This window comes from Kwoniella dejecticola, chromosome 1 (genome assembly GCF_000512565.2).
Source record: "Kwoniella dejecticola CBS 10117 chromosome 1, complete sequence".
Taxonomy (NCBI): Eukaryota; Fungi; Basidiomycota; class Tremellomycetes; order Tremellales; family Cryptococcaceae; genus Kwoniella; species Kwoniella dejecticola.
The window spans coordinates 1,768,471-1,795,307 of record NC_089301.1 but is presented as its reverse complement, the minus strand read 5'-3'; the positions used below and the strand labels follow the sequence as shown (position 1 = coordinate 1,795,307).

General features: G+C 48.6%; 9 protein-coding genes across 9 annotated transcripts; 4 read left to right on the top strand and 5 right to left on the bottom strand.

The window, feature by feature from the left end:
- Positions 1 to 37: 37 nt before the first annotated feature.
- I303_100675 (uncharacterized protein) lies at positions 38 to 4,016 on the bottom strand (the record flags this gene model as incomplete). The annotated part of the gene is made up of 18 exons (XM_065968167.1): positions 38 to 346; positions 425 to 585; positions 637 to 660; positions 739 to 812; positions 872 to 1,009; positions 1,057 to 1,537; positions 1,616 to 1,853; positions 1,898 to 2,125; positions 2,253 to 2,400; positions 2,449 to 2,565; positions 2,632 to 2,683; positions 2,739 to 2,790; positions 2,847 to 3,036; positions 3,100 to 3,185; positions 3,258 to 3,288; positions 3,348 to 3,587; positions 3,653 to 3,858; positions 3,993 to 4,016. The coding sequence occupies 18 exons, from the start codon at positions 4,014 to 4,016 to the stop codon at positions 38 to 40; spliced, it is 2,799 nt and encodes a 932-aa protein (XP_065824239.1).
- A 529-nt stretch (positions 4,017 to 4,545) lies between these two features.
- On the bottom strand, positions 4,546 to 7,092 carry I303_100674 (uncharacterized protein; the record flags this gene model as incomplete). Its single annotated transcript, XM_018404049.1, has 9 exons — positions 4,546 to 4,716; positions 4,794 to 4,889; positions 4,955 to 5,082; positions 5,169 to 5,351; positions 5,410 to 5,524; positions 5,594 to 5,671; positions 5,748 to 5,864; positions 5,963 to 6,351; positions 6,429 to 7,092. The coding sequence occupies 9 exons, from the start codon at positions 7,090 to 7,092 to the stop codon at positions 4,546 to 4,548; spliced, it is 1,941 nt and encodes a 646-aa protein (XP_018266703.1).
- Positions 7,093 to 7,786: 694 nt separating this feature from the next.
- Positions 7,787 to 10,267, top strand: I303_100673 (uncharacterized protein; the record flags this gene model as incomplete). The annotated part of the gene is made up of 2 exons (XM_018404048.1): positions 7,787 to 9,644; positions 9,750 to 10,267. 2 exons carry the CDS (start codon positions 7,787 to 7,789, stop codon positions 10,265 to 10,267), a joined length of 2,376 nt encoding a protein of 791 aa, XP_018266702.1.
- Positions 10,268 to 10,638: 371 nt separating this feature from the next.
- I303_100672 (uncharacterized protein) lies at positions 10,639 to 11,457 on the bottom strand (the record flags this gene model as incomplete). The annotated part of the gene is made up of 3 exons (XM_065968166.1): positions 10,639 to 10,709; positions 10,812 to 10,930; positions 11,105 to 11,457. The coding sequence occupies 3 exons, from the start codon at positions 11,455 to 11,457 to the stop codon at positions 10,639 to 10,641; spliced, it is 543 nt and encodes a 180-aa protein (XP_065824238.1).
- Positions 11,458 to 12,678: 1,221 nt separating this feature from the next.
- Positions 12,679 to 17,757, top strand: I303_100671 (uncharacterized protein; the record flags this gene model as incomplete). Its single annotated transcript, XM_065968165.1, has 31 exons — positions 12,679 to 13,002; positions 13,064 to 13,198; positions 13,280 to 13,416; positions 13,479 to 13,564; positions 13,645 to 13,781; positions 13,860 to 14,067; positions 14,121 to 14,199; positions 14,259 to 14,344; positions 14,406 to 14,441; positions 14,504 to 14,702; positions 14,762 to 14,845; positions 14,903 to 14,924; positions 14,983 to 15,104; positions 15,161 to 15,220; positions 15,272 to 15,360; positions 15,413 to 15,437; positions 15,486 to 15,529; positions 15,583 to 15,704; positions 15,762 to 15,774; positions 15,826 to 15,883; positions 15,948 to 15,981; positions 16,051 to 16,135; positions 16,187 to 16,315; positions 16,373 to 16,475; positions 16,532 to 16,904; positions 16,959 to 17,051; positions 17,110 to 17,160; positions 17,222 to 17,316; positions 17,382 to 17,519; positions 17,595 to 17,671; positions 17,741 to 17,757. 31 exons carry the CDS (start codon positions 12,679 to 12,681, stop codon positions 17,755 to 17,757), a joined length of 3,261 nt encoding a protein of 1,086 aa, XP_065824237.1.
- Positions 17,758 to 17,947: 190 nt separating this feature from the next.
- On the bottom strand, positions 17,948 to 18,463 carry I303_100670 (uncharacterized protein; the record flags this gene model as incomplete). Its single annotated transcript, XM_018404045.1, has 2 exons — positions 17,948 to 18,040; positions 18,134 to 18,463. 2 exons carry the CDS (start codon positions 18,461 to 18,463, stop codon positions 17,948 to 17,950), a joined length of 423 nt encoding a protein of 140 aa, XP_018266699.1.
- A 513-nt stretch (positions 18,464 to 18,976) lies between these two features.
- Positions 18,977 to 19,456, bottom strand: I303_100669 (uncharacterized protein; the record flags this gene model as incomplete). Its single annotated transcript, XM_018404044.1, has 2 exons — positions 18,977 to 19,072; positions 19,157 to 19,456. 2 exons carry the CDS (start codon positions 19,454 to 19,456, stop codon positions 18,977 to 18,979), a joined length of 396 nt encoding a protein of 131 aa, XP_018266698.1.
- Positions 19,457 to 20,065: 609 nt separating this feature from the next.
- Positions 20,066 to 22,618, top strand: I303_100668 (uncharacterized protein; the record flags this gene model as incomplete). Its single annotated transcript, XM_065968164.1, has 12 exons — positions 20,066 to 20,071; positions 20,249 to 20,524; positions 20,588 to 20,653; positions 20,734 to 20,834; positions 20,906 to 20,990; positions 21,047 to 21,068; positions 21,137 to 21,249; positions 21,301 to 21,359; positions 21,414 to 21,432; positions 21,496 to 22,002; positions 22,075 to 22,381; positions 22,452 to 22,618. 12 exons carry the CDS (start codon positions 20,066 to 20,068, stop codon positions 22,616 to 22,618), a joined length of 1,728 nt encoding a protein of 575 aa, XP_065824236.1.
- A 710-nt stretch (positions 22,619 to 23,328) lies between these two features.
- Positions 23,329 to 26,483, top strand: I303_100667 (uncharacterized protein; the record flags this gene model as incomplete). The annotated part of the gene is made up of 12 exons (XM_018404042.1): positions 23,329 to 23,525; positions 23,602 to 23,925; positions 23,997 to 24,119; positions 24,177 to 24,252; positions 24,316 to 24,429; positions 24,506 to 24,735; positions 24,810 to 25,113; positions 25,169 to 25,651; positions 25,720 to 25,882; positions 25,940 to 26,020; positions 26,083 to 26,156; positions 26,211 to 26,483. The coding sequence occupies 12 exons, from the start codon at positions 23,329 to 23,331 to the stop codon at positions 26,481 to 26,483; spliced, it is 2,442 nt and encodes an 813-aa protein (XP_018266696.1).
- Between the last annotated feature and the right edge of the window lie 354 nt (positions 26,484 to 26,837).

The window sequence follows — 26,837 nt, the reverse complement described above, 5'->3', positions numbered from 1 at the left end:
CAGTTTCACCCATCTCCTCATCGATTCCAACCATTCCCTACTCATCGTCTTGCATCTCTTTGTGGACATCATCCTTCTCCTTCTCGTTTGTCCAAGTCACGCTGCAGTCGATGGGGTGTATTGATCTGATGCTCCTGATCTCTGGGAGAGTGTAAGGTACGTAGCTACGACCAGAATCGAAAATAGACAGCCCATCGCTTGGCGTGGCATCCAAATCATCTTCTCCTTCCGCGTCATCGTCTTGGGTCTGGGAATCCGCAATGTGGCTCGCCGGCGGAGAGGATCTGTTCATCTCGGACTTGATGTCGATCAGACTTTGCGTTTGATCTTGAGTTTGACTATCTTTCTGTTGGGCATCTCGGCAGGCGAAGCGTCAGCGTCGACATGACTACCACGCAAATCGTGAGCAGCTATGTGATCTCACAGCGTGCCATCTTCGAATCGCGAATATCTCGTTCTCGATTCCTCCTCCATATTTGAAGAACTTGTGGAATGACTTGATCGCCGACGGTGTCTTCAACCATTGCCACGCGGGCGATTTACTTCGTGAGGTCGACCCTCCTTGGCTCGTCTCTCGCAATGTACCTGCGAACTTGCCTTAGCTGATATCGCAAATGCCACTATAGGCCAACTCACCGCCGTCGACAAATCCCTGCAGTACTGTTTGCAGCGTTGTGATTGAGCAACCTGGTGTCAAGATTTTCAGTTCGAGCCCTGCGATATGTCATCGGAACTTACTCAGTGATTTAGAGATGTCGGCTAAGTCCTTGGTTCCAACAATGCCCAGTCGTCGCACTTCCTGGAGGACTTGTCTGTGTCGTTGTACATCAGTCTGGTAGGGTACTGTGACTGGAACATCGTCGAAACTCACCGAGAGATTGCGAGATCACCCATCTCTTTGAGCGCCGCATCAATTTGCTTTTGACTCCACCTGACGTGTCTGTCCTCCTTCATCTCGCACGTGATGCAGAGCACAGTCCTCTGCGATGCAGAGACGGAGTCGATAAAACTATAGACAGATATGAGCAACATCTCCATACTGTAATATACACGTACCCCAAGCATACGGAGTGGAACCAAACATCACAGCGGTCGCAGAGGATCATAACACCGGTGTCTTCGCCCGAATTGCAATAGCAATGAATAATCTCGGAAATCTTGGCAGAAGTCTTCTTTCCTTTCTCCTTGTCCTTATTGTCAGTCTTCTTTTTCTTAGTGGTTGATGATGTCGCGGACTTGCCCTTCGTCAACTTTTTGGTGGCAAGCTGAGGCTTTGGCTCTCGGGGGTTCCGCGGCTTTCGAGGCTTCTTTGGTTTGGGTGGACCCTTGATGGCGACTTTGGGCTTCCCTGTCGATCTAGGCTCGAAGCCACCTTTTTGCATCGCCTTCTCCACGATCTTCTCAACCTTCCTTGGTGTTTGGAGACGAGAATCTTGTTGTCCCTCATTCCTTTTCCTCTTCTTTGTCTGGACCGTTTCCCGAAGTGCACAAGAGGCTGTCTCAGAAGAGTATGTTGATGTCTGGTGTCTGGGACCGTCTGTGCGCCAGATCGCAAAGTAGAGCAGTCAAGATCAGCGCGTGCTTGTCCTGAGGATGTAACTCGAGCCAGGCTCACTGCTGCTTGAGATACGGGAGGAAGGGCTAGATTCCACGTTCCCTTCCTGCATTTTGTCGACATAGGCTTGGGACGCATTTCCGGCATAAGACTGTGACTGAGTTTGAGACTCAAACAGCCGATTTGGGATAGATTTTCCGTGAGACGCGATCGTCAGACTCTCGGATGCGGTACCTCTGAGGGGGGTTCGAAGTGTTTGCGGCTGTGTCTGGGGCATTTGCAGCGTCTCTTCGGGAATCTGCAGACTCATGAGTATGTATAATCGCCTTCATGTAGACTCACGTAGCGTGACCCTCGATTGCGGCAACTCGGTTTTCGGGTCTCTCTTGGACCACTTGTCCCTACTTGGGAAGGCGTGATTTCGACGATATCTCCGCTTTCGGTTCTTCGACCCTTGGGCTGCCTTAATGCTCCTTGTACGTCTTCAGCAGCCACTGCTTTACGAGGATCGATACAGGCCGTATAGATATCCGGTGCGGACGGGTCGTATAATTTTCGGTCAAAGACAGGCTGGAGGTTTCAGGTCAGCTCTTGTCATATTGCCTTACCTGAGCCTCACAAGACTAGCATCCTGACGATTCCATCAGCGATGAATACTGGAGTACTGACAATCAGCATCAACGTATCCTCGGCTCACCCAGACCACGGTTCGCTTCTCCACATCATCTTTGAGAGCCGTTTTATGCGAGAAGATCGCAGCGTATCTTTCGGGGCCGGCTTCCACTGCAGCATTATCCAGCAGTTGAGGCAGGTAATCGACCACCGAGCATGCCGTTGAGGTAATACTTGGAGGGATGACTCAATATGAGAACAGCACTTAATCGAATACTTACCCATGATGACCCGTTTGTATCCCAAGGAAGGAAGCGTGCTGTGGTGCGTCGTCTACATGGTGTGTGCAAAGCTCCAGTGACTCGTTCGAAGCATCTTCAAAATTGGAGTTTCCGTAGCTGCCATGAGTAGAGCTCAGCCCGGCTGCAGAGATGCCGTGATATTACGTTCCAGAATGTACTCACCTGGCTGGGGTGCTTTCGTTCAGAAACAGTCGTATCGCCACGAAACGTTGTTCTGTAGACCCATCCCGTCAGACTCGGACCAAGCTCAGATGACACGTTAGACTTACTAGGCAACGGAACAAGCGCTTCGACACCTTGGATAATCGACGTAATCTGCTGCTATTGACATTGACAATATGAGTCCAGTGACTTGACTGCCAGAGAGTGCTTCATACCTTGACAACACGCCTGACGTCGTAATGTGACATCGAATGGCCGAAAATGCGGTTTTTCTCGGTTCGATGAAGCGCGTTTTGTATACCAGACCCGCTTGAGAATTGAGAGTCATTTACCGCTTGTGACACCTCAATGGATGGCTGTCCACTATCGTTGTAATAAAAGTTGAAGGAGTAAGTCTCGATCACACTGATGAGGTGGGTCAACCGTGCGGTCAGCCTTATATCCCGCAGGGCGAATGCCTATACTTGCTTTGTTGGGTCTTCCTTATCCAAGTAAATCGATAATACGAGGCTTTGCAGGTATCCCTTGTCTATCGCATCTGCTGCTGCGTCATCCTGTATACAGCAACATCGTCAAGTAGGACCCTTTGTAACGAGGAATGAACCAGTACGAATTGTCTGACGGACAATAAGGTCCATTAGATATCGAGCTTGAGCTCTAATTCGAATCCGCCTGTCAGCTACTGAGAGGAATTTAGAAGTTGCCGCCGTACTCACGATCCGTCTTTCCGTATCTTGCGCCACTGAAAACCTTTGGCGGTTCTATGATCTCCGCGTTTGTCCTGATCGTTGTTCTGCAGATTTGCCTTTGTCAGGCTTTTTTCTGCAGCGGCTCTGTCCACGCATTCTTGTGCTTCCTTCTTGGTCAGATAGTACATGTCTTTTGCACTCTTGCCGGGCGGAGGTGCTGAATTAGCAACGAAACAATCCTGGAAATCGCTCTGGGGGAGAAGGTCACTAAGTCAAAGAACATTCAGCGATCTGTCTGGATTCACTTCCTACCGCCAGCTCAAACAGCTTACCGTAGATAGCATACAGCTCCTATATTAGCGTATAGGGTAGCCTTGATTATTTCCAGACTCTCGTCCTTCGTGACGATGGCTTGGTCTTGGGTCGGGGCGGTACTTTGAATCTGCGAGAATGACTGTTGCGATGCCACTTGCTGTTTCTGAGATTGGGCTTGACTTTCGGTAATTGATGCTGTCTTCGAAATCGGCCTTGGTGGCCTCTGTTAGTGAATATCACGTCAGCTCATGGTGAGATCCTCTCGTCAGCTCGAGGAGTGAAGCCCTCTCTGCGCGCCATCAAGCGGCGAGCTCGACACAAAGCGGTCAGATACTGTATCTGGTGGGAAAGGCTTACGAAGGCTTGTTTGAGTGGTCCCATCTTACCGGTTCGTTTTCGAGAAGATGAGAGAGATCAAAGCCAATTGAAGTCGGCTGATGAGTAATGAAACGCAGTCAGTACTTCTGCACAACCATTAGCGTAGTAAGCTTAGATCGAGGCCGGACAGGAGGTTTCGAGGTGATTGTGTATGTATATCTCGAATTCGGAAAAGGGAAAGAAGGAGACAGAACAGACGAGAACAGATGTGGAAAAAGAAGGCAGAAGCAAAGAAAGAGGAAGAGAAGTGTAATGATGATAGTGAGATGTCGCGTCGTTCCAATTGCTGGTCGGTACAGTCAACTCCAATCACCCTGCAACGAGAGACCAGAAAGGCCCGTGCCGATCAGTGTGACAGATGTCCGTGCGCGAGCCCAATTATTGTGATTGTCAGTGCAGGCCGGATCCAAATTATCCAATGCATACAATGAGTAGGTGATGCTGGTGACGAACGCTGTGATGGCCCATTGAATATTGAGTATATCGGGTGTGCAAGGAGCAGAAAGCAGGTAGACGTATCTGATATCTTGGTTTATCGACCCAACATACCAAATTGACCTTGATTACCTATAGGCAAATTCGCAAAATGATTCTCCGCTCCTGCCCATACCATCTTCAGCACATATGCCTCGGACAGCAGAAGCTCTATGTCGTGGTCAGTCCAAGAATGCGTTGGTAGGCATTGGAGGAACATGATCATCTCCTACGAATCGCAGTATGACAAGTATCAGCTATCGATCAATTGGTGCACGAAAATTCCAGGTAGTATACATGACGGACCTGGAAATCCATCTCTCGAAGTCTTTCCGAGTACTTGACTAGCAAGGCTGAACAGACGTATAGGTGGAATTTCGAGAATGCGTCCGCTCCTTCCGCCTGACTAGGGCATCAGCTTCTCTGTATCTTGTCAAAGCATGGGAGTAGGACTTCGTTTGGCTTACAAGATAAGTATCCCACATTCGGATCGTACATTTGACCGAGATTTCCCGCATCAAAAGACAGTTCATCCATCTGAAAGCAAACTGCATGAATTCTACCCCTTGATCTTCAAAATGCGCTGCCAAAGGAGCTATGTTAAAACCGAAAGACGTCAACAAACCTCCCGCTCTTCTTGATCTGAGATCGACTCCGACAAGTCGACTCGGCTCGACTCACCATCTATACGCTTTACTAGATCCCCCATCCGCTTGACCAGTCGCTGTATACCTGGTTGTTGCGATATGTAATGATCCTGTATACCGTCTAATAATTTCGTTAAACACCAGAACGTGTCCGCTTCTATGGCTTGCAGGACGTGTGTGGGCAAATGCGCAACATCGAAAAGCTCGGGATCGGTATCTGATTCATTCATATATCGATAAGCGTGTTACCAATTTTCCGCGATCTGGCCACTGACCTATATATGCACTCAGGAATACCTGGAAGAAAGGCGTGACTAGATCGTTGATACCTTGTACATAGCCTGACGCGGGGTGCCGTATTGCCCAGACGTATAATATCCTTTCCAAGCTCTACAAGCGAATCAGAGAGTATCAGCCGACGTGCATATTGTAAATTTCTCCAAGCTTGCGTGAACTCACTCGCTGCGTTGTTATACATGCCCACAAGGGGACCCCTGGCCTCGTACGCGGTACATCAATCTCGATTTGATGCCATATCTAACACGCGAAATGGCACGAGGCGAACGTCAGCTTGCGTCTCGTACATACAGATACTACGTGATATTTGGCTTACCTGTTGATCTAAAACGGAGAGTCCTCTGCCAAAGTACTGATCTACCAGCTGGGTGTACTCTTTCCTCTTCCGATTCAGCGTAGTCAGACGAGGTTGAGAGGGCAAAGGCAAATAGTTCTGTGTGAAAGGATGGGATGATTTAGCATTGAGTCAACCAGACTGATTGTGCTCAAGAACCTTAAGCGTCAGATTTAAGTAAGAAAAGCCTAGCTCACAAGCAATAACATCCAGACCACTCCTCTGACTTCTTCAGGTACACCGTTCCAAGCCAGCTTCCGCAGCTCTCCCAATTCGACTGACCCGGATCCATCCCGCCCTCTCAAAGCTCGTGCGAATTTCTCCCGCTTTCTTTCCGTACGTACACTGCGTTGTCTGCCTAATGATGAACCTTCTTTGCGCAATCTTGGAGTAGTCGGTATGGCAGAGTAAGATCCTGATGCCAAAGGTGGCTGCTCCGGTGAATGAGGCGAAGTGGCTGAATTTGGGGTCTGTGGATAAGAGGATGTCGGAGTCAAGAATGGGAATGACGATGTACTCAAGGGGTCGGACGATCCTGGTGTCTGAGGTGCATAGAGGGACAGGTTGGATAATAGTTGTAATGGGTCTAAGGTGCAATTCGGCAATGTTAGTTGAGATCAAAATGGCAGAATCCCCTTCTGAAATGATGTCAGACAAGCTCACCCTTGAGGATATCCTCCACATCATCCTTGACAGCTTCCTTGCCCATAATAGGTGGCATCTCGTTCTCATCATCCAGCTCATCCTCCGGTATTTCGGCAGTCTCGACGATCTCCCAAGCTCCACCCGGAGGCAGCCTGCTACCTGATGGTCCAGAATGAGGATGAGAGTGTACGTTCGACGAGGTCCCTGGAGGGGGAGGCATTGTTCCCTCTGTGAACGTTTTCGAAGTGGTTAAATTAGGCCGAAGAGTCTTGATAGGACTAGGCGGTGATATGTGGTGATACGATGTCGACGCCCAGCTTCCTACTACCACGCTCTCCTTCTCATCAGACATTGATATAGCCCCTGCTGATCCATTGCCATTACTATACCCTTTCGCATTACTGTTCAGCGGTATAGGAACGGTTTTGCTCTTCGTCATAGGTTCTCCACTGATTCGAACGTTGTTTAGACCGGATGAAGGCAATTCGTCCTCTTTGTCCGAAGATGAGTCCCATGCATCGTCCCATTCTTCATTGGATTTGCCGAACGATGACATGGATGAAGACTTCTGCTGTTTCTGATCGTGCTTGTATACGTTGGAAGAAGAGACTGTTCGAGGGAATATGGAAGGGTTCATTCCTGGATTAGCTGAATGAGGTCTTGTAGGCGGCTGAAACGGCATGTTGAGATGAAAGTGTGACCCATTGAATGATGCGGATGAGGTACAATCACAGCGCTGCTTCTACCTCATGCTGATGCTCGCGCCGATCGATCCTGGGTGTGCTGTGTGCCCTGGCTGTCCTGGCAGGTTATCTAGTCGTTGATGGATAAGATGGGATGTGATCGTTCAAAGACGTGTCAAATAACGTCACTGCTGTCGATTGACCTGTATGGCGGCGCGCGGCGCCGAGAATGTCTGGTTTACCGGAGTCACCGTAAAAGGGGTCTTCGACGTTATCGCATTCGCGCACAATGGATCTACCAGCTCGATCAGATTCAGTATTAACCGTACATGAGGGACCATATACCCAGGAGACTGGACCAGTACTAGTACCTCTGAGGACTGCTTGTCGAACTTCCCCTCGATCTGCATCGAATTAGCCAACACATCGACAACCTGGGAAGCTCTGAATAGCCCTCCCTTTCCCGATCACAATCTGATCTACCTTTGTTCATGATCAACCACATCTCGACGACAAGTCATCACAACAATCCTCTCATATACTTGTGCCAACGATGTTCTTCATCTTTTACTCTCCGGACGGTTCATGAGACAAGTATCACAGCAAATCAACCGCGAAACAGCCGAACACACAACCCTAACATCGTATAAGGATCGCTCAGTCTGCCGGTGACCTGATCAATCTACTATCACGATGCAGCCTAGGCAGATACCGCCTTCCAACTCGAGTGCCATGGACAACTCAATGATGCTAGATAATGAAATGGCTACTTCTGTGACATCTCATGCTGCGACATCACCATTCGCTCAAAATTCCGGATTGGCATTTTCCAAGATCGACGAGAGTCGACCATCTACTCCACCTGTCGCTGTACGATTTGCGACCAACACAAATGCATTCGGCCTGTCATCGTCGAGCTCCAACTTATCCCCTAGCTCCTCGATATCTTCCATCAACACCGTCAGAGACACCAGTAATGGACCTGTTTTCGGGGTCAGCGGAATGAGGGTGGATGTTTCCCCTCCTTCTGCTGGGTCGATCACCACTAGGAAACTCCGACGTCCATCTATGTTGAGCCTGCAGCAGAACATATCGTTCGGGTCTGATAACTCTGGAAAAGCGGATGATGAGGCTACCCCAATGGGTGAACGCCCTTCTTCTGACAACAACGGCATGAACATGATCCAAGATCCCTCTAGCTCGAAAACCATCACTGAGCTCTCGCAGCAGCAACAAAACCAGCACAGACCAAATGGACCTCTGAGCGGTATTCCCTTCAACTCGAACACTTTACATCCTACACCTCGATGGGCAGGTCATGGAGGCTCCTTCGCAAATGCTATGATCAGACGAACCAGCTCAGCACCTTCGATACCGTTTGAAGATCTCAAGACCTCCACTCCCCCAATTCCCTCCTCTTCCCGCATGCTACCTAATGACGATCCGATGTCATTCGACATGGACGAAAATGACGGCCCGACGCGCAGTAGATCGTCCATCGACTGGGCCCACACTACACCACTTGGCAGCTCGTCGCGAAAAGGAAAAGCCAAAATGCAAGATGACGAAGAGGAGTTACAACTGAATTCACCCCCCTCAGCCCCACAAAATGCCCTGCCCTTCACAGGCAAACCCTTGCCGAATGCACTTCTGCAGACTCTAGCTTCGGAGCAGAGACCGATGGATCATGAAATGCAATCCGAAGCGAAATTACAGCGATTCCTTCTTTCTCATCCTCAGAAATTACCGCTTACGCCCCGCGCACCCAAGGGATCGAGGGGGAGGTTCCCAGATCAAGTGGGTGGGGACGATGACGATGATGAAGAGCTGCTATTCCCTGCTGGACGAAGGTCGACAAGTTGGACGGCCACGAGAAGAAGTAGGAATTGGATGGATCGAGCTAGATTCGACGAAGATAGCGATACGGAATCGGATGAAGACGATGAGGAGAATATGAGCTCCAATACGATAAGCAGAACAGGGAACGGCCATGGCTACGGACACGGGCACGGGCACGGGCAAGGGAGGGAAGAACCTGTGAACAGTGCTTTTGCAGCTGGCATGGATATGGATCGACCTGGCTCATCCTCCTCTTCCTCAGCCATGGGATCATGGGGCATGTTCAACAACAATCAAAATAACAGTAACTCAGAAGAAGGTTCAGGTAAATCCACCCCGCCGAATCCTTTACCATTACACGGCGGCAATACCAATGGAACTGCCCAATCAAATAATGGTAACGCTGCGAACCCTTTTCCCACTCCGCCTTCGTCGACTTCGTTCGCGCCAAACTTCAATTCTCGCTCGGCAAGATTATCGTTCTCCTCTGCCGGACAAGGCATGGTGCCTTCTCCCGGATACGGGCTGCCAAGTGCCTTCGGAGGATTGGGCATGGGCGGAAGCGGGATAGGTACTCCGCTTGGCAGTCCGACAGTCGAAAGAGCCGAACTGGGTGCTTCGCCCAATGCTATAGGAGTAGGTAGTCCAGGTCTTATGCATTACCGAGAAAGTCAAGGTGGGCAAGCTACAGTCAGACCAGGAAAGAGGAAAGGTGAGTCCGGCTTGCATCTGGATTTAGACCTTCGCCCACCTACTTTGCCAAACCGTTCATCGTGCTGACACAGGAGTGCGTGCTGCTTGCTGGTATTGTCGACAGCCCAAGCGGAAGATCGATTTGATCCATACAAGCGACCAAGAGGTACATCACCATCATTACTCGGATCTTCACCTTTTCCCATTTCGCCCTCGCGTACTAACGCAATCCCAATCCCACAATCACCGTCTCATGCTCCACTGTACCCGTCGACGTTATCCTCTCTGTCCACTTCGCAGACAACAGGACGACATACCAGACCTGCTCATCCATACACACGTCCAATGACAAGCAGATCGAGAGCTGCTTCGCCCGCGCTGAGCATAGGCAGTGCAAGTGGACTGGGCTCATCATTGGGCAACAACGGAGGCAGAGGCTTCAATCTCAGTGCGAACTTCACCAATAGCAATAGCAATGGGAATACCAATACAGGGGTACAGCTGCCGCAGCAATTAGGTGGATTAGGCTTATTGAGTCTACAAAATAGGTTGAATGAGGAGGATGAAAAGCTAGGCGGAGGAGAAGAAGAAGAGATGTTACGAGAGGATTCGGCGGAAGCGGACCGAATGGAAGAGGATTGAGCAAACCAGAGACCACTCTGGACCGGAAGCCATTCCACGAGTTTACGCAGCCATCCAATGTTGAAATACGAATTGAGAAGTAAGAAGCAGGATTTCTCATCTGTCAACTGTTGTATAGTTGTATCTGTATGTACTTTGTAATATGACAAATGCATAGCGTTCGTCCAGTAAGTACATTGCAATTACCCCTCGGTCATATTCAACCAGCAGTAACGATATCCATCAAGATCAGGTAAACGTCCTGCGATTGTCCAGTAGGATACAGATGCATTCAAAGTCCTTTATATCAATTATACATATGAGCTATAGCTATAATTGGATTGTCCGAGCTTGGTGCACTCCTTCATAAATTTCATGGGTGATGATGCTCTTTATGAGGAAGCTTCGCCGTTTCCATCACCGTTATCTTCCCCGTTGTCTGCAGGGTAAAAGACATGCCATTCTACGTTCAGTCAACACCCAGTGAACTCTATATTAGCTTCTGCGCTGTTCGATAGGACATGACGTAGTTGATGTGGGGGCAAAGACAATGATCTGAGCTTACCCTGGTTCGTGTTTCCAGTGGTACATTGCCAAGTCTGAGTACCTTCTTCGTCGTTGCCTTGATCCAAGCATTGGTCTCCGCCAGTGATGGCGATTCGGTTATCTGTGGTGAAATACCAGCTGAGCAGGGAGAGGGGGACGTCATTCACACATGATCTGTCAGCTTCAAATCGTTTCAATTGGTTCTTCTCGGTACATCCCCCCTTCTTTATGACAAGCAGTAATCCCGCAACAAGGAGTGCGGAACAAAGAAGCTCATAGAAAGTTTGTGCGTTACTGATCGCGGTGACTCACGTCTGCTGGAATAGTCCCGGATAGCTAGTCCAAAGCTTCACCTCCTCGTTATTATCCGTACCAGTTCCTGCATCCAAGGCGAAATTGGTGCCCGTGAGGACGATAGATCCGGAACCAGGATTGATATCCCATACTTGGGCATCGGCACAGTCCGTAACTCCTACTTTATCACCATCGGCATAGGTGGTCTCGGTCGCATTGTCCCCGCGAAGTTGAGGCTGAGGAAGGGGTGAGAGACAAAGGTCGTTCCGAGACGATTGGATCTTGACTCCGTTGTATCGTTTCTGGATCGGTGAGGCCGAGATCGAAGTGGTCAAGGCTAAGAGAGGTAAGATCGCGGCGAGGAAGTACATTATTTATTGGTTGACTGATTAGTCTTATATTGATCTTATGAAGTGGTAAGTATAAGGGGAGTTGGTTTTGCGAGTCCGGATATTTTGAGTAGATGAGTGGACAAAGAAGTCGACGAGGGCGGGTCAGTATTTATACCTTACAATTCCACAATGTGCATTGGAAACTGCCAGTGATGGACCGAAGAGTACTCCGCTCTGTCTCCTCTCTCTTCCCTATCCTCTATCCTCGCAACCTGACAGAGACCAGAGCAGACGATAAGTACTCCAAAGAGACCAGGCAGATGATGTGTTCATGCTGTGTTTTTCGTCTCGGTACATGAGAGATACACTGCTTGTTCCAAGCACTAGTTCGGAGATCGGATGACTTCGGGTACTCTCAATCGTTCCATCCAAAAACATACGTGGTGCAAGCGGCCTTTCGATACTGTTCGAGGGAGTGCACCATGAGCCCGCTCGGTGCGCTTCGTATGTGTCGGATCGATGTATCGCATGATGTAAGTGCACATCTCAACCTCGGTTCCTTGGTTCTAGAAGTGCCTCGAGCCAGCCCTCCACAGGATGATGCGGTATGACGGCGTCGTTTCAGTATTCAGGAGATCAGGGCTTATGCTAGCCACTGAGTTAGCAATGCCAAGACATTTGTCATCTGACCTGGTCCGTCATCAAGCGATCCGGAGCGGTGTGTTTGAGCTTCGGTGATAGTCATGAGTCAGTAGTGCTTAAATAGCTGAATTAATAGCAAGGCCAGATTCGGCGGGCTATCAAAGATGAGCACCGCTTTCGGAGATGACCTCCGTCTCGGTCTCGGCACTCCACCTTTGCAGATCGATCCGGGTGTCTCACCATGTTTGAACGTGCTAAGATGCTGTGATTCGATATAAGCGACCTCAGCGGATGATCTTCTTTTTACGCTAGAAGAAAGCGGTGGTGAGTACCATGCGACCAGGTTACTCTTCCTTCTCTATCCATATCATATATCATCATCCCATCCTTCTTCCCGGAAGTCTCATATCAAACATGCAGCAAATGCCACATCAGTCCGGTTCCGTTTGTTTACAACGCTCAGACCCGTTCCTGATCCAGGTGGAGGTCCATTCAACACGACCAGATGATGTCAATCGCTACTCCCCTTCTTGCATCAAGAACTGTCATATACAAGTCAGGCAGTTTAGCGCACAGCTAGAGAGTGCAGGTCGAGCAGTCACTGTCGAGGGGAACAACATGGACAAGGAAAGATGGCATCGTCATCCCTTACCGCCGGGGCCCTCCTCTTCTCAGCTAGACCCGGATGGCGACGGCGAAGCGGTTGCTCCTCCAGCGTCTCAGCCTGAACCACAAGAACCGCCTTCTGCCAATCTCGAAAAACCTGCTGATTGCGTCAACAAGTTCCCTACACCGCACTTCTCGCTTCTGTGCACGATGATGGACAGGCTTCGAACTGAAGAAGCGAGCAAGCGAAGGGATATCTTGTATAGGTTCATGGAACTGTGGAGGATCAAAGTTGGGAATGATCTTTATCCTTTGATTAGACTTTTGCTCCCCGACGTAAGTCAGCTTTGTCATACCTTGTGATCTACAGGGCACACCAGCTGATGGGCAAATTCAGCGGGACAGAGAACGGCCAGTGTATAACCTAAAGGAAGCGATGTTGGCTAAATGCTATATCGAAGTCTTGGGTTTAGACAAGCATAGTGAGGCGGCGACTCGGCTGGTCAAGTGGAAACAGCCCGTAGATGGAAAGGTGAGTGTCTGTGTACTCTGTCATAATCAGCTGCCCGGAACGTCTTCGTCTCTATCAGCTGAAACGACAAATGATAAGTAGGCAGATTCGCATTCCGGTGATTTCGCCAGAGTATGCTATTACGAGATAGCAGCTCGGTCAACTGTCGAGCAAGGTCAATTATCCATTGATGCGGTTAACACACTGCTTGATCAACTAGCTCAGGGGAGACTGAAGCAGTGAGTCAGCTATCTCGCTAGGGATTTGATCAACGAGGACTTAGCTGATGCTCCCCGGGCAGGCAAGAGTACGTTCCTATTTTGAGGAAGATCAATCAACAATGTACAGCAGCAGAGCAAGAATGGATCATCAGAATCATATTGAAAGGTAAGCTATGCTGTCAGTCTTTGGGTATGCGACGTCATAGCTTACATCTCTCTCTCATCGCAAAATGCTTTGCGTTACAGACTTAAGGATCTCGATACGAGAAAAAGGTGTCTTTTCTTGCTTTCATCCTGACGCTGGCGACCTATTCAACGTATGTTCTGATCTGAAGAGAGTATGCTGGACATTGTACAAGCCCAATGAACGGTTAGAGAAGCATGTGAGTAATCATTTATTTCTGCTACGCCGAGTTCAAGATTATCCTGCTTTCTGTCCCATTACTGATATTCGAAGATAGCAAACACACATCGAGCTATTCCGATCGTTCCTTCCACAATTATGTTATCGTTCCCCTTCATCCTCTCATGAGGCTATAGCCAAGCTTGTTGGTGGACCAAACACAGAATTTGTCATGGAAGAAAAGCTCGATGGAGAAAGAATGCAGCTGCATATGCGAGGAAGCGGTGCCCAGTGGTTCTACTGCTCGCGAAAAGCGAAAGATTACAGTCAGTCGACGTGAAGCTCGAAGATCGTTCCACAGCTGACGATCTCCCTTCAGCTTATCTCTATGGTGCCCACATTGGTGAAGGCAGTCTGACACAGCATATTTCTTCAGCGTTCTCGGAAGCAGTCAGAAAGTGAGTCAGCTAGCACACGCGCGGGGGGCGGTCCGCAATCAGCTGACAATCCTTGATAGCATCATTCTCGATGGAGAAATGCTGGTATGGGATCCTATCCTAGAGAAATATGTTGCTTTCGGTACTCTCAAATCAGCTGCCGGAGGTCAGGCTCCCCGATTTCTCAGAGACAGCCAGGGGTGCTGACGCATTGTATGCCTTATCAGATCGGGTGAACGACGAAAATGCCCCTCGACCATGCTGTGAGTCAGCTGATTCGTTCGGATTGTCCTCAGGGGAAGACAGCTGAGCAGTAGTCATGCAGTCAAAATTTTCGACATTCTCTACTTGAACGATCGCTGTCTTACCCACAAACGACTATCCGAGCGAAAGAGACTGATTAGATCAAATCGAATCTTCAAAAACATCGAGGAATACAAGGGCAGATTGGAATTTGCCGAGGAGCAGAAAGGGAAGAATGGGAAAGACATTCGAGCCATGCTTGAACGGATTCTAGAGACCAAGTAAGTTGAGTCTGATTTGCTCTGTCGGAGAGTATGCATCCAGCTAATAAGGCTATCAGAGGAGAGGGCTTGGTGGTCAAAAAGAGCGATGCGATATACCAGACCAACTCTAGAGGAGCTGATTGGATCAAGGTCAAGCCTGAGTGAGTCGTTCATTGCAATCACCAATATGCTGAACCTGCTAAATGACTGTGAAACAGATATTCTGATCAGATGGGAGAAGTGAGCGAGCGTTATCCTGACTTTGACCCGAGTCGTTCTCGAGCTGACCGGGCTGCAGAACCTGGACGTACTGGTCATAGGTGGATGGTGGGGTAAGGGAGGACGGACAGGAAAGATCTCCAGTCTGCTTTGCGGGTTGCGGGTCCAGCAGGACGACGAAGGCACTGTCCAGTCTCCTGAGTGAGCTGGGTTCGCCAGCATTGTGCCCCTCAAATGCTTACCTGATAAATGTACAGATTCACTACCTTTTGTTCCGTGGGATCAGGTATGAGCTACGAGGATTATGAGTGGATGATGTGGGTTTCCCTCCGTCATCTCTGACATTTCTGCGCTGATGAAGTTTGCAGGAACAAGCACAAACATCACTGGAAGACCTTTGACAGATCCAGACCTCCGTCATGGTTGCAACTGGGTACAACAGGTTTAGAGGATAAGCGTAAGCTAGCGTCGGCGTCCCGTAGACGAAGCAAGCTGACTATATGATGCAGCCGATGTGTATATCGAGCCGGAAAAGTAAGCTAAAAGCTGCCTCCATTCCCTCCGACTGACGTACATCCACAGTTCTTTCGTGGTGGAGGTCAAGGCTTCCGAGATAGTGCCTGCTGGTGAGCTAGCTCTTGGAGGCGTGGCATTTGGCCTGATGCTGATGGATTGGCAGTCGGGAACTATGGCTGTGGTTATACGCTCCGATTTCCTAGATGTCGATATATCTATTTCGACAAGGCTAGTCGAGATCATCCGACGGGTGATGATAGTCAAGATAGGGATATGTGGAACTGCGTGAGTTGGATCAGAATCCCACACGTGCTGCCATCGTCGCTGATAAATGTTGCGCAGTTGAGTTTAGATGGTGAGCTGACCCGATGGATTGTTGCAATAATTTTTGGCTGACCTAGAACAGAATTCAACGCTTTGCTGAACAAGCCGAAGAAGAGATATGCGGATGCGGAAGGTGGATCGTGAGTCTCATTTTTGCAACGTTTCAAGAACAGCCGAATGTTGAATTCTTGCTGTTCTGTTCAGATTCCGCAAGAAGAAAAAGGTGGCCCCGAGAAAGGTTAGCCTTCGATTCGATTTGTGACCGCTGCGCATGCAGAGCAGCTAATCGCATATACGATCTTCGCAGAAGGTACAGCTCATGACTGCTTCTCGTGGGCAGAAGCTGTCAGAAGATGCGGTAGAAAGCAGCATCTTCCGAGGACGTACATTTTGTAAGACGTCATCCTCTGACAGCACCTTGATCCACTAATATAGGGAGGTAGATATACCAAAAGGTAATTCGTCGCATTCTAAGCAAGATCTTGAGGAGCTTGTCCACAAACATGGAGGAGAGTTTACGCAAGCTCAGCTGTCTGATCTGTCAGCTATGGTCATTTCCCCCGACGAGAAAAGTAAGTTGACGCTGTAGTTGATTCATTTCATACAGCTGACGATATGATGCGATGTAGATCCACTGGTCCGCGCTCAAATCCGAAAGGGTGTCAGCGTGATCAAGCCAGAGTGGATCTTCGCCAGTATTGAAAGAGGGAACCCATTACCTCTGATCAAAGAGTAAGCAGATCTGAGACGGCTGATGCATGTCATCTTAGAGCTGACACCATGTGCAGGATGCTTGTCTTCGCATCCGAAGAAGTCCAGGAAACTAGAAGCTACGTCAAAACGCTGGAAGAAATTGACCAAATAACTCTCGTGAGGGATAGAGGCGATGCAGGCGCAAAAGAAGATGCCGAATCAAACGAAGAAGCTGAGCAAGAAGAAGGGAATGAAGCGACTGAAGGTCGATATGAGGAGGAAGACGACTCGATGGATGAGCGCGAGGCAGATAAGACTGCTGATCAAGTGAAATTGGAAGCGGAATGGGGACTGCATCGTGGTCGATCACGATCGCCTCCCTCGTCAAGAGGTTCTTCCAAGGCGAATTCGAGAGCGGCCAGTGTGGATGAAAGTGAGACGGATGATGATCGCAATCTCGATATCAAGGTAAGCCCGAGCATAACCTGATCTGCGGCGAAGCAAGCTCATCAATCTGCGTAGGAGGAAGAAGAGGACGATGATAGTCACGACTCTGAGCCGGAAGCGGACGATGGATTCAGGTTATTACCTGTACGAGGCGTGGACACTGCGGGGGTAAGCTCGTCCACCTGAACCTCAGCAACGACCCAGACTGATTAGTGGCGAATCGCAGGATGAGGGTATGGGCGATGATGGGAATGTCATGAAATACGATGAAGACAGTGTAAGTCTTTCAGCTAATGGCCGAATTTAGCGCTTGCTGACCTCTTCCGGTCAAAACGCAGATCTTCAATCATCTGGTAATTTACATCGATACCCCGAAAAACGCTGAGAAGAATGGCTTGGAAGCTTCATCACCTTCTGAGGAGGTACACAAGAGGTAGGTTATCTGCTTTTCATCCATAGTCAGATTGTGTCTGAGCGAAGCTGAATGCGGGATATTAGACTCCAGGATGCTGAGAAGCTTTTGCGTGATAATAGAGGAAGAATCACAAGTGATTTGCAAGATAAGACACTAACTCATATCATCATGGATAACGACGATAGTGGGCGATATGCTGAGATTGTCCGCAAGACCGCTTTGTGGGTCACCGTTCCTTTTCTCCTTTTCATACCTGGGTGGACGTGAAAAGCTGACGAGAAGGGATAAACAATCAGACCGAAGCGAAAACATATCGTCTTACCTAGTTGGGTGTTGGAATGTATAGATGAGGAGACGTTGATGAATGAAGATGGTGAGTGGTTCTCCAGAATTGACTCTGATAGGAAGAATCTAGATCTCGCTCATGTAATTATGAGAACAGGGCATAAACCTAAATGAACTGTCATTATAACGATTGGAACGATATCATGGCGAGGCATATCCAGACAGGTACTTCATGAAATCGCACTTTGTTGTATATATCAGGCTCGAAAAATCAGATGCATATCAAGACCTCAAGATACTTGCTCCTATCGATTATCGTGCTCACACACTCGACCGAAGATCACCAGTATTCTACTTCTGAGCATCAAAGGGTAGAAGCGAAACCATATAAAGCCTTCCATAAACTCCCTCTTCCTTTCTTGAGCATCTCCATCTGTTGAGCTTTAGTGAACCCGGTCTGAAAGCAGTACAATAAGTCCAAAATATCAATTAGCTGTTGATATTTCTGCGTCAACGTCGAGATTGATAGGTGATTATGATTGATGCTCACCTCAGCTTCGACGAAAGTTTTATCGTAAGATCTCAAGCCTTGCTCAAGGATGATCTCAGCGAATCTAGCTTTAGCACTTCCATTTGTGTTGTACTCCACCTTGACTTTCTTCTTAAGAGTAGATTTTGGCGATGGTTGCCCCCTGGTCGGGGTTTGGTTGATGGTTGCTTTGTGATTGATAGTAGGCTTGACGTCTTTCGGTGATTTAGTAGAGCTAGAGCTGGGTGTGGAAGGTGGAGAAGAGGGGATGAGAGGTTTGATCTCTTCTTCGAGCATGTCGATGTTTTCGATGAATGCTTCTGTTTGAGCTCGAGGTCGCTTGGAAGGCATATTAGGAGGATACTGGTAGTAAAAAGGCGGTGGTGTCTCAATCAGAGAGGGTCTTTTTATACTTGGTAATTGTTCGCAGCTTCAGGACTGGATGTGGAAGTGGATTATGATGAGGATGATCGTTCACCTGGAAGCTCAGAATGAAGATGAAAATGAAGTTGAAGATGGATCAGACTGGAAGTCACTCTGTGATTGGCATTCCATCGGGGCAGGATGAGCTGACGAGATGAGAGCATGATCACGGAAAGGACTAGGGGTAGTAGAGTATTCGAGCCTACGCACTGTGTGCCTTTCGCAGGACAGCAGCTTGGCTGCATGTATCTCGTCAGCTCAAAAAGCGCCCACAAGGGAACGACCTGAATACATTTTCCGCCTGGGGTGCAATCAGTATGTGATTAAGACCGTCCGCAGCTGTTCCAATCGTTGTGCAATAGGACCATATCAACCGGATGCATACCAAAAATCATCACGGCATCAACTGGACTAGCGTATTGATAGTGTCATATTAATATTCTAGAGCTTTTCAGCAACATTCATCAATGCTTTTCTAAGAGCTCCTTTGGCGTCTTTTCTAGTCAGATCTCTCTGCTGATTGGGGGTCAAACCGGTCTATTAACGTACCGTAACATCTCGTCAGCTTATCCGTTCCATCAGTCGCACTCAACTTTTGCGGAATATCCAAGCTGAACTCACAGCAGCTTCTACTTCATCCTTCTTCAAAGTCTCTATACCTTTATCAATGATCATTATTGCGTACTTAGCCTTGGCAGTGAGCCCATCATTATCAAGACTGTCATTGGAAGGGGAAGAGCCAGTTTTCTTGGGTGTCGCTGTGGGTCTGCTTTTCTTCGGAGATGGTGTTTTTGCGGCTTTCGTTTGAGTCTTTTTGGGAGTCTTAGGTAGATCGTTCGTAAGAGAAGGAGGGGTCTTGAGTTCCTCTTCTGGTTCGGAATTAAAGTGATAATCGGCGGAAAGTTCTCGTTTGACCGGCATCATGAGATAATACTAGCTATCTAGGCGATAAGCAAGGAAAGTCGTAGAGTAGTCAGCGCAATGGGAATCTGACTTATGAAGAGATCATTGCTTCATCATTTGGTACTCACCCAAATGTCTGCCTGATTGCTTTGAGGTATAAAAACTTCAAGAAATAGGCTGGGGAGGGTTTGCTGAATCTGTCATCTCAGCATCGCAAAGATTAGTATGCGGCAAGAATTATTCAGTATAAAAGCATTAGAAAATTTGAACGATTAGTCGGATTCATGGGATACGACGGGGTCCTTTGAGTGATGTCACATCCATCAGAGAGTGCAAATGCTCGCAGAGCACTCTGGTCCAGCGGCGAAGAGGATGTTTGGATATACTCAACGCGGCATTTTTTACTGGGCGTAATCAATGTCTTCATCGAGCATTCGATCTTTTGGATATGGATCACAAGGTGAACTTGTGCATGAAATCAAGCATGCGTCGGTGCAAGCTATTGTGATCTTTGTCTGGTTGACCTAAGCTCATTCGGCTACTCCAGTGTGACGCTCGTTCTGTTTGTGCACACTAGTCTCCTCTGCTTGCAGTATCACATGATAGGCGCTCAGGGTCTGCAGCATCATGCAAGTACGTAAGTACAGTACACCAAGAGCGGTGAATTTGCCCCGCGGCCAAACTTACGGTACCCTTCGGACCGCAAGATATCTTTCTGAGCCGAACATTTCTTCGCATTTTATATCTAATGGATGTATGCCTACCTTGGCGTTGAGAAACATCTTGAAATGAATTGTTCTCTTCCCATAGGCTACAAATGATAACGTTGTCTCCAGCATGTCTCGAGCAATTTGTCTGATACCGCTTGCCCTGTTCATAGCCATCCTCTTCGCTACTCAAGATCGCCGAGACAAGCTCAGTGCGATTATCGGAATTATCAGATCTGGTACACCTTTTCTCAATGTTTCGGAAGGTGCCCAAACACACAGTCATATATGCCGACATGCTTTACAACGTAACGGAGCAAGGACCTCTCCAGTTCACTGTCCTGTCCAGCCAAAAAGTTTGAGTCAGGGCCCAGAATGGGTGAGTGAGATCACAAGATCATGGGACTCGGGCATTTTACTAATCATGGACGGGAAGATATAGGATCCTGCGGCAGATGAAGGGTTTCTGAGACTCTCACATCAACGCCTGGCTGGTGCTGTACAGATCGTGAGTGCTTGTACAATACCGGCGAACATCGCGATAAGACAGCTGATTGTGGTTCTAATCCTTTCCTCCTTCCTCATTAGAGAACAGAAAGCTTTGATGACATGCCTTATAACTCGAGCGATCCTCGTTTTCATGAGTTTACCCGACTTGAAGCCTATCTCAAAAATACCTATTCGAATTTGTAAGCTCATCCCTGACTCCGCTAATCCTGCTTGGATTGCTGAGATATCATTCACAATAAACTGTATATAGCCACGCTCACATGCAATTTGAGCGGGTTAATGAGCACGGCTTACTCTTCACGTGGAAGGGTAGCAATCTCAGTCTAAAGCCTATGGTATGTGTATCTCTCACAGATACCGTCTGACTGAGACTGATGATCCGCTCGAAAAGCTCTTGATGGCACATCAAGATGGTGAGTTCGGACATCGGGAAGCCTTCAGGTACAAGCAGAACGCTGAACAGGTTCGAGGAAATTCTCAGTCGTTCCTGTAAACCCCCACACGTGGAATCAATGGACTTATCCACCTTTCAGCGGCCACTTAGATGAGCAGGGCTGGATATGGGGACGAGGTACTACAGATATGAAAGGGACAGTGAGTCGTTTGAGCTTATGCGGACTGAGAACGCGCTCAAAGGGCGCTCAGCTTGTAGCTATATTGGCAGCAACCGAGAGAGCTCTCAGCGAGGATTTCAAGCCGGAGAGGTTAGTTGTCGTCAATGCTGAGAAATCTCGTACTAACGTCGAACCATGCCACAGGACGGTCTTATTTTCTTTTGTAAGCACTTTTGCGAAGTCTCAACTACTCTTTCAATTGACTTGCCTTGCTACACTATTTCAGGGGTTTGACGAAGAGATCGGGGGTGAGCGAGGTGCCAATGAGCTCGCAAAAGTTATTCACAAGCGCTACGGCACTGATGGTATATCGCTCATCGTGGATGAAGGGTTCACCGGCGTCGATGTGGAGTACGACACTTCCTTCGCGAGACTAGGTGTGGCGGAAAAGGGTTGTTTGACTGTCACTATCGATGTTTCGACTCCGGGTGGGCATAGCTCGAGACCACCAAGGCATACTGGGGTCGGAGTGATGAGTCGACTGCTAGTGGAGATGGAGAACAACCCCAACATGCCCCAGCTAAAGGAGGGCAACCCGCTGCTTAGTTATCTGGAATGTGCCGCTGAGTACGGGAACATGGAAGACAATTTGAAGAAGATGGTTCGAGAAGAAAAGTGTTGGCCAGCCCTAGCGGAGCAGATGGGTGATGATAGGATACTTCAAACGTTCTTGAAGACCACTCAAGCGGTGGACATCGTGAATGGAGGCATCAAGTACAATGCTTTGCCCGAAGTGAGCATCTGACTGGAGCGTCGGACAAATTCTCTGTCATTCCGCTCATTCGTCACCCTTCATTTACTGCAGTACGTGACTTCAATGACAAATTACCGGATCGATTTCTTCGAGACTACGCAAGATACCTTTTCGCGTCTAGAAAAGATTCTACGACCGATAGCGGATGAATACAACATGACGTTCATACCTTACGGCGAGGATTCTGACGTACATCAAAATGTCATTCGGCTGGACACCTTCGGAATAGTTCTCGAACCTGCACCTTTGACGCCTGCTATTGGACCAGCGTGGGATCTCATGGGTGGAACGATCAGAAGCCTTTTCCCAAATGCGATCGTTGTGCCGTCTGCCATGACCGCTTTCACGGACACCCAACGTAAGTACTTGTAGTAAATGAGCCATCCTGACTTCCGGATATGACCAAATGCTGAAGATGGATCTCCTAGATTTCTGGGACGTCTCGAAAAATATCTACCGCTTCGTTCCTGCATCCTTGCAAATGATATTGAACTATCATATGGTGGACGAGAGAATACATATCGACGCGCATATATCTACCATCAAATTCTATCACAGATTGATTTGGAATTCTGCAGGGTGGGCAAGCCCATAGAAGACGATGTGAAAAGTTCCAATCGAGAAATGCGTTGCTTGGGGCTAATGTAGTACGGAATGCAATTTTTGTTAAGGGTGACCTTAATGCACATAGATACAGTAGTCGGCGGTGCTGCACTCTGATCCCCGATTCGTAATGCATGGCGCCATTGATGAACTGGGGAATGAGAGATTCTGACAAATTTCGATATGGGTCCGCACAGCATTGGAATCGCTCATCGCCGGTTTTGTTCCCTGTCTTCTCTCATCACGCCCTACCAAATCTGTACCGAAAGTTCTCCGATCTGACGATCTCTGAAACGTCCTGTTCGCGTCAACAAGCCTGATCCTGACACATCCTTTCCCGCGTCCTAATAGAAGGCTGGCATATCTCTTCGAGATGCAGCATTCTATGGAATAATTGCCCTAAGCTGGCACCCTGCGCTGAAATCCGTCGCAGTTGCTCAAATTGCGTAAAGATGGCCGGGGGCTAATCGGCGAAAAGGTGCGTGTGGGTGCCCGTGGCCGCGGCCAGTCAGATGTGGGGAGATTTCCACTACCTTATCTTGAACAAGGCCTTTGTACAGGCAGACCGCAAAGGTATATTGAACTTTACAGGATACCATCCTCTTATTTTGCTTGCCCAGCATATCTATTGAGTCCAGCAGCATGCCATTTGAACATCTGAAGTGAGTAGCGGGCACAAGACAAAGGTTCATTTTGCTGATCATGCCGCTGCCGTTCAGACCGGGAACGTATGCACCAGTACTTACGTTTTTTGAGCCCAAATCGGAAGCTCTGGACATCGAAACCTTCAAGCGACATGTATCATATATGGCGAAGGCAGGAGTGGGCCCTGTTGTGACAGGATCCATGGGGGAAGGACCGATGCTAAGCATCGATGAGCGCCTTCAACTTGTCAAAGCGTGAGTGCAATGTCAGGCGATCCTATTATTTTTCACCTGAGACGGGTCAGGCGCTAGCACTGAATGTCAAACTTAGTGCGCGCGAAGTCCTGGATGAGCACAAATTGCCTTTCCCTCTGATAGTCGGCACAGGTCTCACATCGACCAAGGAGACTATCGCTTTAACGGAACAAGCCGCAGCAGCCGGAGCGGACGTGGCCTTAGTCATACCAGCCGGTTATTACCCGACACTGATGACGAGAAAAGCGTTGAAGATGTTCTTCATGGACGTGCAAGATGCTAGTCCCATTCCGGTCATGATATACAACTTTCCCGGTGCCTCAGCAGGAGTGGATATGGATAGCGATTTGCTTCTGGAGTTAGCGAAGGAAGGTAGAAATTTCTGCGGCGCCAAATTGACGTAAGTTCAATAGACCTCAGAAATAGCTTGTCTGGGGACAAGAATCACTCAAGGATGATTGAATACTGTAGGTGTGCCCAAATCGGTAAAATAACCAGATTGGCTGGGTATTGCGATACCTCAGAATACTTGAAACAATATCCGCGTTCTTTTCAACTTCGACAGGGGCAAAAACCCTTCGTGGTATTCTCTGGGTGAATAAGGCGTTCCGCTTGTCAGGGCACCGTTACCTGACTAATCTCGACGAATAGGTTCTCCGATTATCTGCTCGCTGGTTCGGCTGCCAGAGCTCACGGAGCGATCGCTGGGATAGGAAACTTTGCTCCGGTACGTCTGATTTAAGCCAGATGATAGCTTGTTTCGAACGTGATCTGACCAATGTACCTGTAGAGATCCTTTCGGCACTTGTACGAAGCAGCGGAAAGAGCGAATGAATCAGGAGCCAAAGGAGATGTCACTGAAGCTCGGACGTTGCAGCTCATACTGTCTGAAGGAGATTATGCGGTGAGCTCGCAAACAAGGGATTTTCCAGGAATGAGAGAAAGAACCTCTTATCTTATCTTTTTGCAATGTCATTTAGACCACAAAGCTGCATATTCCTGGGGCGAAGCGAATCCTACAAGATCTCAGAGGGTATGGAGGCCATCCGCGAGGACCCATCCAGCCGATTGAAGAATCATTGTACCAAGCTTCCGTGCGGCTTCCGGCAGTGCAGCGGCTGTTCGAACTCGAGAAGTCACTTGAAGCCAAAGCCCAGCCCGACTCGACATCAGTCGGGTCTAGCTCCGAACACTTACAGAGGACAATCAGGTCAGTCTGCAGATACTGCGACTCTATCTTCGTGTTCCAGCAGCATGCTTATCAGAGTCTATCATTGCTCGTAGCCCGATTGATCAGAGCGTTGTCGTGACTAGACATGTCCCCTCCGACGCTGATGTTGAGACGATTATTGCCACATCGCAAATCGGCTTTGTCGAATGGAAGACCACCGATCTTGAAGCTCGTTTGGCAATCGCCACTCGATTTTTGAAAGAGATGGAAACCGCCAAAGCCGATCTCAGCGAAGACCTCAGCAGGCAAATGGGTAGACCTATCGCGCATTGCGCCGTGGAGGTGGAAGGGACGATCAAGCGGGGCCAGCATATGGTCAACATCGCCAAGGAGGTTCTCGGGGACGTTACCAACCAGGTGAGCAAAAATAGAATGCATATTCGAAGGGATCTCTGAGTCGAGTCGACTGTAGGACACCGACTCCCCAGGTTATGTTCGATTCATCAAAAGGTGTCCCGTAGGACCTGTCCTAGTGATTTCCCCTTGGAATTATCCTTACTTTTGTCAAGTGAATGCTGTGCTTCCAGCCATCCTAGCTGGGAACTCTGTCATCCTCAAACCATCCCCTCAGACACCTCTTTGTGGCGAATGGTTCGTGGAGCTGTACAAGCGGGCTGGTCTACCAGATGGAGTCCTGCAAACCCTTCATTCGACTCCAGATCAGATCGAAAGGGTGATCAAGGATGCTCGAATACAATTTGTCATGTTTACTGGATCTGTGGCTGTCGGCCGCTCTATCGTCAAAGCCTTGTCTGGTACATTCAAGAACGTCGGTCTGGAGCTGGGAGGAAAAGATCCAGCGTACGTCAGAGAAGACGCCGATCTGCAAAAGACTCTCCCAGCCCTAGCTGCCGGTATCTTCTTCAACGCCGGGCAGAGTTGCTGCAGCGTCGAGGTGAGCACCCTGCCTACTTTCTGCCCAATCTTGACTATGGGGACTCATCTGTTTATACATAATCATAGCGCGTGTATGCGCATGCTTCAATCTATGATCGGGTGGTGGAGGGACTCGCTCATGAAGCGAAGAAGCTCAAACTCGGTAACCCTGAAGATCCGTCTGTAACCCTAGGTCCGGTTGTATCCAGAAGGTCGGCTGACTTTATCCGTAAACAAGTCGCTGAAGCCGGTGGGTCTTTCATATTACTGATGCAATGCACCGAAACCACAGCTGACTGGCATTCAGTTAAACAAGGGGCCAAGATGCATGTTTCGGCAGAGCTTTTCCCGGCAGCTCATGGCAACAGCAACTTTGTGGCTCCTCAAGGTGAGGTTCGCTTTTGGCTCGGATACTAGTCGATCGATGTTGATTTGCCCTCCTATCTATAGTACTTTCCAACGTGTCGCACGCTATGAGTATCATGATTGATGAGACTTTCGGTCCAGTCGTAGGGGTCATGAAGGTTTGTCTTCACGTTCACATTCAGAAAAAGAGTTGCTGGGCTGAATATTCCCAGGTTGACTCCGACGAAGAAGCTATAAAACACATGAACGATTCGCCTTACGGTCTCACCGCTTCCGTTTGGACAGACGCTACGAAGTCCAAACAAGCCTTTGAGTTCATTGTTGAGAAGCTCGATACAGGTACCGTATATCTCAATAACGCCGATAACCTCGATCCAGCCCTCGCTTGGTCCGGATGGAAGGATAGTGGAAGAGGGATCAGCTTGTCCAAGTTTGGCTTTGACGCTTTTACCCACACAAAATCAGTCAATATCAAGTATTTGTGACAAATTTGATGATCCTGATACGAGAATTGGCGGTTCTTGAAGCATGCATTGAGCTATGATCAAAGCTGGGACAGTGTATCCATTTGAGCTGATAGACTTTCGTGGACCTGGGATCTTGTGGAATAGCAATACTTGGAATGCAATGAATTTCGGGGTAGATGAAAAGTGGTACAGTGCATCGTTCTCTCAGCTTCGGCGCAAAGGCAAACTGGCGTTCGCCGGGGAATTCTTGTCTGTGAGCTCTTGTCAGGAGCTGCATCTCCCATTCATGGTTCCTGCCTGTCACAGGGATTTGGCAGCGCAGGTCAAAGTCTCCGATGATCTGCTGCATGATACTGTAAATGTACAAAATAT